General features: G+C 44.0%; 1 protein-coding gene and 1 long non-coding RNA gene across 4 annotated transcripts; both read left to right on the top strand.

Annotated features, from left to right (window-relative positions):
* Window positions 1-779: 779 nt before the first annotated feature.
* On the top strand, window positions 780-3,582 carry Oxsm (3-oxoacyl-ACP synthase, mitochondrial). 3 transcript variants are annotated; one of them, XM_027389378.2, is made up of 3 exons: window positions 780-891; window positions 1,399-2,406; window positions 3,135-3,582. In XM_027389378.2, the coding sequence occupies exons 2-3, from the start codon at window positions 1,430-1,432 to the stop codon at window positions 3,535-3,537; spliced, it is 1,380 nt and encodes a 459-aa protein (XP_027245179.1). In that variant the 5' UTR covers window positions 780-891; window positions 1,399-1,429; the 3' UTR covers window positions 3,538-3,582. The 3 variants fall into 3 exon arrangements, with proteins under 3 accessions (XP_027245179.1, XP_027245180.1, XP_035308636.1); XM_027389379.2 differs by lacking the exon at window positions 780-891 and adding an exon at window positions 903-1,253; XM_035452745.1 differs by lacking the exon at window positions 780-891 and having other exon boundaries at window positions 903-2,406.
* Window positions 3,583-5,022: 1,440 nt separating this feature from the next.
* Window positions 5,023-9,514, top strand: LOC113832569. Its single transcript, XR_003479869.2, has 2 exons — window positions 5,023-6,287; window positions 9,034-9,514. It is a non-coding gene; the product is annotated as an uncharacterized LOC113832569 (long non-coding RNA).
* The last annotated feature ends 68 nt before the right edge of the window (window positions 9,515-9,582 follow it).

Here is a 9,582-nt window from a genome sequence, read left to right as displayed (position 1 = left end):
CATTACAGATTCACAGTCAGCTTAAGTAACTAAAACTTTTCATAAGCTCAGAAATAAACGTGTTTTTAATTCTTGTTTCCACTTCAGATGTTGGGCATATTCCATTCGCTTCCTGCCATAAGTCAACAATTAAAGTTTAATTTCAAAGAAGCATCATTTTACTATAGTTTGATTACTATGGTAAATAGGGGTAAGGAAAAAAATGGAGAAGAGACACCACAACCACGGCACATCACTACAGACTTCAGGTTTTGTTTTATTTTTTAAGGGCAGCGTCTTCAGGTAGGTATTCCAGGCTGGCTTTAAACTTGGCACACAGCTGAGGATTGAGTTCCTGATCCTCTTGTCTCCCAAGTGCTGAAATTGCAGGCATGTACCATCATGCCCGATTTCTTTGCAGACTTTGACGTTTGAAAGCACTATATTGTTTTACAGCGCCTAACAAATACTCTCAACGTCTTTGCACACGGAAATATTCACCCGTAGCATTGTTTCGGTGGCTGCGTGGCATTTGGATGATGTCCAAATGACCTCGGTTTCATGTTGTGTGGCATTCTGAAGAATTCTAGTCAATACTTTCCCCACACATACCAAGGAGGCTGCAGCTTTTTGTCCTCCCCGCAATTTCCTGAGGTAGTGACTGCGTCCCTTCTCTGGCGACACCGAAATATCTGTGCATTATCACTGTGTGCTAAGGTGAGGATCGCTAAACAAGTAAGACAGGGTTGTGAGGCAGAGCGGCGGACTCACTGCTGCTGACCCTGGCGGAAGTCTTGCCCGGCTCCTCTGACCTGTGACACAAAGCGCCGGTCTCCGGGCGGAAACGCTGCGCTGTGGGAAGGAGAGTGCGCGCATGCGCACAAGGTGAACGACCACAAAGTCTCGTCTCAGGTAGTGGCCGAGGTCCTTTCTGGTGGCGGCAAACACCCGGGTTTCAGGGTGAGGGTGGAGGGCGTGGCGTGTAACCCTGAGAGCTCCTAATGCTGACTTCAGGGAGTAACACCCGGCTGGCCCGCCTGCCTGTCACCGCTGCGCCGGGCTGTGGCGGGGCCTCCGGAAAGGTTCGCTGCCCCACAGGGAAGTAGATAAAAGGGCACTTCATGGAACGTGCTTTGACCATGGAAATGCCACATACTCAGTTCACACCGTACAGCAATCCTCGGTGAACCTGAAGAAGGATGTCACATGTAATCGGATCAGGGTCGGGGTGGCCTCGAGACTTTCCTTGTCCAATTTTGTTGAAAACTAGTGAGGTAGCTATCATTTGGCTGTCCGAGTTCCCTCATAGCTTAAAAACAAGTTATGCCCAAACGAGGGTGTCATTTAAGCACACCTAGGTATTTGTTAGGTCTTTCCGTTGTTTAAAAGGCACTTGCTGTCTCTTGTGGTCTGTTCCAGGAATGTGTTTCTGCTCTTCTGAATTTCAACCATGTTGTCAAACTACTTACAAAATTTTCTAAAAGCCACAAGCTTTCATCCATATCCAGCGTCATGCTGTTGCTTATTAAGCAAACGCAAGTTTTCTGGAACTATGCCAGCAGCCATGTTGCGTAGGCGAGTTGTCATCACAGGCATCGGACTAGTGACACCACTTGGTGTTGGGACTCAACTTGTTTGGGATCGGCTTCTCCTAGGAGAAAGTGGAATTGTTTCTGTAGTTGGTGATGAGTACAAGAGTATTCCTTGCAGTGTAGCTGCTTATGTGCCAAGAGGTACTGGTGAAGGTCAATTCAATGAACAAAACTTTGTGTCCAAATCAGACATCAGGGCCATGTCATCTCCCACCATCCTGGCCATCGCGGCAGCAGGGTTGGCCCTAAAGGACTCTGGCTGGCATCCGAAGTCAGAAGCTGATCAGGTGGCCACTGGTGTGGCCATTGGCATGGGTATGGTTCCTCTTGAAGTTGTTTCTGAAACTGCTTTGATGTTTCAGACCAAAGGCTATAATAAAGTCAGCCCATTCTTTGTCCCTAAGATTCTGATAAATATGGCTGCAGGCCAGGTCAGCATTCGCTATAAACTCAAGGGCCCCAATCACACAGTGTCCACCGCCTGCACAACAGGAGCACATGCTGTGGGAGACTCCTTTAGATTTATAGCCCATGGTGATGCAGATGTGATGGTGGCTGGGGGCACAGATTCTTGCATTAGTCCATTATCTCTTGCTGGGTTTTCCAGAGCCCGGGCTCTGAGCACAAACCCGGATCCCAAGCTGGCCTGTCGACCATTCCATCCAGAGCGAGATGGGTTTGTCATGGGCGAGGGTGCTGCTGTGCTGGTGTTGGAAGAACGTGAGCATGCTGTTCAGAGAGGAGCCCGGATGTATGCAGAAGTCCTGGGCTATGGACTCTCCGGTGACGCTGGTCACATAACTGCCCCTGATTCTGAAGGAGACGGTGCCTTCAGGTAAAGAATGGCTCTGTTCAATATATTTTCTCCTGTAAGACATTATTGGAACTTCAAATTCAAAAAACGTTAGCCAGTCTTGGTGTATAGTATATATTTTTCTATCTTAAACTAAAAGTAGTTTTAAAAGTTCTTTGCTTGAACTGTTGGAAAACTTTTGAAGACCTTTAAACAAAAATCGAATGGACTTCAGTTAAAGCTAGTAGAGCTGTGTCTTTGTTGACTTGCTGTGTCCTTTCTGCTTGGTAATCATGAGTGTTCCCTTCCCCAGACTCCCTTTGAACCCTTTTCAGACCTGGAGAATAAAGACAAGTCTTGCCAGATGTGTCTGGTTGGCTTCTGTCCCTTTCAAAGCAACATTTCTCAGCCAGGCACCCAGGGGTCTTGCTGATGGCTGATTCTGACTGTGGATCTAGGTTGACACTCAAGAGTCTGCATTTCTAACAGCTCTGTCTAAAGACCATACTTTGAAAAAAGTCCTAGATAATATTATTTGCTTAGCTTAGACCATATTATGTTTTATCTAGTTAAATCTCCCAGGAGTTATCGATATTTCCTATACAGGACAAATACTAGCCAATTTTGACTTTGAGAATCACAGGATCTCTGCCATGACACTCTGGATGGAGCTCACCCAGTGTACTTGGAAACCTTTATTTCTTTCACACAAGTTACTTGAATGAACAATCTGCTGCTAAATTCCTTTGATAATTTTCTTCTCTTACCAGATGCATGGCTGCTGCTGTAAAAGATGCAGGTGTGTTGCCTGAACAGATATCCTATGTCAATGCACATGCCACCTCCACGCCACTGGGTGATGCTGCTGAAAACAGAGCCATCAAGAGGCTCTTTAGGGACCATGCTGGCACCCTTGCCATATCCTCCACAAAGGGAGCCACCGGGCATCTGCTGGGGGCTGCAGGGGCTGTTGAGGCAGCTTTTACTGCCCTGGCTTGTTACCATCAAAAACTACCACCAACTCTAAACCTGAATTGCACAGAGCCAGAATTTGATCTCAATTATGTTCCACTGGAGGCACAGGAATGGAAAACTGAGGGGCGATGTATTGGACTCACCAATTCCTTTGGGTTCGGTGGTACTAATGCAACACTTTGTATTGCTGGCATGTAAACATTGGCTTTTAATTGTCATAAATGTATAAATAATGTGTATGTCCATATGTTTAAAATCAATACCCAGATGTCTTTAACACAATTGGTATTTGTAGTAGGGCAGATCTTATTAGGGAAGAGGCTGCCCAGTGCTTTGTATTTTAAAGCAACTTGGTGTCTCCTGGGAGATAACAAGTATCAGTGGCAACTAGTGACAACCAGATTTGTCTCTAGACATTGCCTTATGTGTTCTGGGGGACAAAATAACCTGAGTTCATCAACCATTTGATTTATATTTTCCTAATGCTTTGAATCAAATAACTTTGGTGCTATTTCATTCACTCCTGTCCTTTTCAGATATTTAGAGAGTAGCTCCTCCAAGCAAGGCTGTGTTGCTACATGTTATAACTCCAGGGTCACCATTTTTGTACAGCACATAGGAAGGAAATATACAAGTAGGAAGGTGTGTAATCAGTCAGCATCCTTTGAGGACAGTTGTCAGCCAGTGATGACCTATTCACCTATTTAGGTGTCATTAATGGAATTTCCCAGAACTCCAAAGTTTTCATTTCTTGGAAGAAGGAAGTGAAACTGGTTTGGTATTTATTATTCTGGGTGTATTTGTGCTCTGAAGAATGGACATAAAGATATACCTTTTGAAAAGACACCCCCACTCTACCTTTGTGGCTGTGGCAATGTTCTTCCAGCTTCCCACTCTTAAGAGTCAGTGGGCCCTCTACTTTGCTGCCTTGCTCTTCTGAAGCCAGAGGAGCAAGTTTCACAGAGGTGACAACCAGTCAGAGAAGCATTTGGTAGGCAGGGCTTTTACTTCAGAGTAAGTGCTTTATATCAATGCAGACCGTCAGGTCGGAAGTGACATGGAGCTTCCTTCAGGTGCCACAGCATTCCCCTGGCTCAGGGACACCTTTAAGTTTTCTGTCCCTGTTCTGCCTTCATGGCTTTTATCCCTATCCCATGAGTCATCCCCAAACAAACTGCCTTTTCTTTGGCTCTGCTTTCTCTGTGGCTCACACAATGAAATGGAGTAAAGGAGAGGATAAATGGTTATACGCCTTTCCTAGAAATGAGTGTATTCCCACATTTCACTTAAAACTTCTTGTTTTAAATTTTTTAGATTTTAAAAATATCATGTATGAATGTTTTCCGTGCATGTATATTTATATGTATGTACATCATGTGTGAGCCTGGTGCACAGGGAGGCCAAGACAAGGCATTGAGCCTGGTGCACAGGGAGGCCAAGACAAGGCATTGAGCCTGGTGCACAGGCATCAGATCTCCAGGAACTTCAGTTATGGATGGATTTGAATCATCATGTGGGTGCTTAGGACCAAACCCAGGTCCTCTGCAAGACCAACTAGTCTCTTAACTGCTGAGCCATCTCTCCAGCCCCTTGTCCTTGGTTTTTAAAATCTGTATGTGTGTGGGTTGTGGGCATGTCTTTGGGTGCATGTGCCACAGTGGTAGTCAGAAGACAACTTTGTGGAGTTGGTTTTCTCCTCCCACTTTTATGTGAGTTCCAGGATTTGAACTCAGGTGTTCAGGCTTACATTGCAAACACTTTACCTACTGAGTCAGTTTTTCAATTTTAAAAAAGAAAAAAGCATCTCACTTTGTAGCACAAGCTGTCTGCAAATGTTCTGTGTAGCTCAGGCTGACCCCAAACTTGACACAAAGAACAAGCAGGCTGTGAATTTGTGGTTACCCACCAAACCCAGATTAGTTTAATTGACTCTGATTGCTGTTCTCCTTTGATGCTCAAACATTGTAACCAATATTAATTTTCATTAACATGTAATCAATATTAATTTCCATTAACATGTATTTGCTCAGCTGAGAACTTAGTGGGGGCTCTATATTGTCAACAGTAAAAAAGTTTGCACTAGAGAAGATCCAAAAAGGCTGAATACATACATGTAAGCAAATCTCAAGTTAAGGGGGAAGATGAGAAGGGAGCAGTATTCCAGCCTAAGGGGATTCAATGTAGAAAGTTCTAGAAGTTAGAACACTTGTGCTAAACAAATCCACTATACTCTAAGGAGGCTGGGAGATAATGTCAAAAGATCTCTTAGATGTTAGGTCACAGAATCTGGCAAATTTCAATGAAGTGAGGGTAATAAACCATTTAGGATGAAATGGTAGAATGACTTTTAATGCGTCCATTTGGCTGGCCTGAACTGTTTCCCAGAATTCACTTTTTGCTTAGGGTTGGTTGTGAGAGATTTCTTATGAGTGATATGAAAGATGTTATTGAATCTTAATGTGAGTCAGTGGGTGAGCCTGCAACTGTTTCTTCCTGAGTCTTGAATTGTTCCATGACATTGACTAAGCCCAGCTAGCCCCTGCCCATACCATCAAAATGAAACACAGGAACTTGTGAATGTTTCAGTTCCTCCTTCTATTTGTGGGTTCTGGCTGGCTATTGGAACATTACAGTTGTCTTCCGGAAGTTTCCCGCACCTGCTCTGTTTCAGACTCCATCACCAGAAGGCAGGCAGTAGTCACAGCAGCAGCACTTCGGAAGATACTTAACAGTTCTCGAAGTTGTGTAATGTCTGAGCCATATAAGAAGTGCTCACCTCTGTGGTTTTGTTTCTCCAGCTGAAACTTGACTGATACAAGAGGAAAGGATGTTATAGGAGTGCCATTATCACAGTTTATTTTAGAAATCTCACTGGCTGTCGAGATAGGAGCTGACCCCAGGAAAGCTTGAGTCCCTTAAGGGAATAGAGCCCGAAGGGTATTGGAAAGGTAAGCAGGATATGGTGACTCATTTGTGTTCCAAAGTACACCACCAATGGTGATTTTTAAAACCAACTCTAAGACACTGACATACAACCTGCCTTTAGTGTTGTTAGATGCATTTTGATGAACATGCATGCATATCTGTAAATACTGCTTCAAATACTGTGGTGATAAAATATTGTTTATGATCTAATAAAGCTTGCCTGGAGATCAGAATGTAAAGCTAGCCACACTAGTTAGCCATAGAGATCAGGCACTGGTGGCACGCACCTTTAATCCCAGCAGCCACACTATCTAGCCATAGAAGCTGGATGGTAATGGTATATGCCTTTAATCCCAGCACTAGAAAGATATATAAGACAGGAGCAGGGTCTCAGAACTTGGAATCAACCTCCAGCTACATTGAGGATGGGATTTCCCCAGCCTGGATAGAGGTAAGAGTTCTTTCGTGGCTTGACTGTTTTGCTTTCTGATCCCTGGGCAAGCTTTATTAGATCATAAACAATATATCACCATACCAGTCAAAATAAACGTGCTCATCACACCTAAAATTACTTTGTGACATGTTTCAAGAAGGTTCCCCCGGGGTTGTTCTGTTACACCGTGCCCACTCTTACAAGACACAGAAAAGCACCCTGTCTTTGTTCAAACTGACCAACACTAAAATAGAAGAGAGAGACCTCTCCAGTTCCATAATACCCCTAGCCTTTGAGGAGAGACTGGATTTTCAGACTCTCAAATCCACCCCTTGCTTTGCAAAAGGTCCTTTCTCTGTGTGCAAGCATTTTCTCACCCCTAATAAAAGCCTTTCTTTATCAGCTGATTTTGGTCACCCTCAAGCCATCCTCTTGGCAGGCCTTGGGTGTGTGTGTGGGATTGGGGAGTGTGCTGTAACCCAAGGTTTCATTTGTAAGTAATGAGTCATTGGTGTTTGTCCCCTATCTTTTTCATGCGCAAATGTGAGGGTCAGAGTTTAGATTCCCAGCATCCCTGTAGATGCCAGGCTACTGTTATTCTAATGTGGCTACAAGCACTTCAGTCTGAGACCCTGCCCACTCAATTCTTTCTAAGTGTTTATTGGTCACAGGCACTGGACTTGGGCAGCAGTTCTGAGGTTCTCTGCCTTGTGTATATGTCACAAGACTCTGGGATTCAGACATGAGAGCATATCATAAGCTATTCAAGTAGGCCACTTGGATATTCTTGGGCCTATTTCCACCACTGTTAGCCAGATGCATTTTGTGGTACAGCTAGCTAGTGAGGAAGGCTGGATAGTGTGAATTGGCAGTTATGTCTGTACTCAGCAGGTGCTTCTGGAAGTATGAATGAGACTCAGAAGCCTTCACTCTAACATGGTATCTACATATTCACTCACATGCCCCTATTCAAAATACTCTTCTCTTATTCAGTCCATGCTTCCTAGACCCTTAACCAAAAGCCAGGACTTCCTTATATATTTTCAGCTCAGATGCTACTTCTGCTACCAGAGTGTGGTGATTTAAATAAGAAACGTGCTTCATAAGCCCGTGCATTTGGACAACTCATCTGCAGTTGGTGATGCTGTTTGGGATAGCCTTGCTAGAGGAAGCGTGTCACTGGGAGTAGGCTTTGAGAGTTTACAGCTTTGCCACTCTTCTGCTTACTCCCTGTTCTCTGTGAACAGTTGAAGGTGTGATCTCTCAGCTTTCTGCACCAGCTGTTTTTGGGGAAAGGGAAGGAAGGATTAAGGTCATATGTTTGCTACCCAGGAGTCCCTATTCTCAGAATCCAGCAAATGCCCAGGAATGAAGTAAGACTCAGAAATGGATGTCTGTTGAAGCAGAGAGTACTATGCTGGGAAAGGTCGTGTCTCAGAGCTGTAGACCATCAAGTGGACTCCGGGCTGATCTTTTATAGTACTGCTTTCTCTCTCTGTCTCTCTGTCTCTCTGTCTCTCTGTCTCTCTGTCTCTCTGTCTCTCTGTCTCTCTGTTTCTCTCTCTCTCCTTTTTTTGATCCCCACTCTTTCTTATCTTCCCCCACCTCTCTTATTATTTCATCTCCTCAACCTAGATGGCCTTTGGTCCAAGGAGATAGCAAAGGCCAGAAGGAAGCATCCCAGCTGCAGAGCCGGGATATTATCTCTTGATGGTTCAGCTGCTTTTGTGGGAATTTTATCTCTTTCCTCTGACCTCTTCCCCAGTTGCCTAGTGTCTGTTAGGTCCTCATACATCCACCTGGTGTCATGCCTCCCCTGTCACTATGGACCCCACTTTGGAACAATAAGCTCTCCTTAAGTTGCTGCTGGTTATAGTGTTTTTATTAGAACAACAAAAACTAACAAATACACGAGGAGATGATACCCACTGCAGCTTTGCCTGTTTGGGATATCTTCTCTCCTTAATCCCTTTCCAGTACACTCTGAGCATTATTGGGATACAGTTGCCATCCATTTCAACTTGACTTCCTGCAAGAACTATTTAAGAGAGAAAATCAGGATTCAACAATTGATTGCTTTCACTTTCTGCTCCAAATTTCCTGTTTTGTTTTATTCTTTCCTTCCTTCTTTGGATTGGGTTGGCTTGTTTCTGGGGTATATTTGATTACTGGATTGAGGCAGGAAAATGTGCTTACTGTGCTGCCTCTTGTGCCTGCTCTCCCAAATGTGGGAGGTCTGATTTAGACCACACAGTTATGTGCTTTATGTGACATTGTTGTCTCCATTTTATGGATAAAGAATCTGAAGCTCCACTACTTTTGGCATTTTGATGCAGGGTCCATGCTGTATGGTCCAAGATGGTCTTAATCTCCAGGTACCAGGCTTACAGACATGCACTTCAGAGACCAGTTTAGGAATCTGGAAGTTCAATGGACTGGTGACAGAACAGGAGCTCAAAGGGGTCTTATGGACGTCAAGGAGCAAATTCTTGACCCCAGGAACATACCAGCCTCCTGAAGAGCAAGCTTGAGCCTCCCCACCAAGAGTTGTCTTACACTTACCGGGCAGAGCAGAGCCCTTCAGGAGCTGGATGAAGGAACTGAAGAACTTCACTGAGTATCATCTGTGTTTACTTAGTAAAGAGCACGATATGACTATTTTGTTTTTGTAGATACTAATGGTTAAATTAGAATTTGTCAGCCATCTTAGCGGAATCCCAGCCCCCACATTAAAGGGATCCATTGATAGTGGTATTGATTTCTCCAGGTTTTGTATGCGTCTTTATTTAAATAAAAAAAATCATCATAAAACTATAAGGGAAAGACCCATTATTGTTTACAGATAAAAATATGGGTTTTCATACACATTGTTTATGTATATTTGA

This window comes from Cricetulus griseus, assembly GCF_003668045.3.
Source record: "Cricetulus griseus strain 17A/GY chromosome 1 unlocalized genomic scaffold, alternate assembly CriGri-PICRH-1.0 chr1_1, whole genome shotgun sequence".
Classification (NCBI taxonomy): domain Eukaryota; kingdom Metazoa; phylum Chordata; class Mammalia; order Rodentia; family Cricetidae; genus Cricetulus; species Cricetulus griseus.
Note: the sequence above shows the minus strand (reverse complement) of the source record. Positions and strands in the feature narration are given on the sequence as shown.

Excerpts from the sequence above, each read along its gene's own strand:
- Oxsm (XM_027389378.2), top strand. The coding sequence starts at position 1,430 with ATGTTGTCAAACTACTTACAAAATTTTCTAAAAGCCACAAGCTTTCAT. Across the intron at positions 2,407-3,134 it reads GAAGGAGACGGTGCCTTCAG|ATGCATGGCTGCTGCTGTAA; the intron begins GTAAAGAATGGC and ends TTCTCTTACCAG.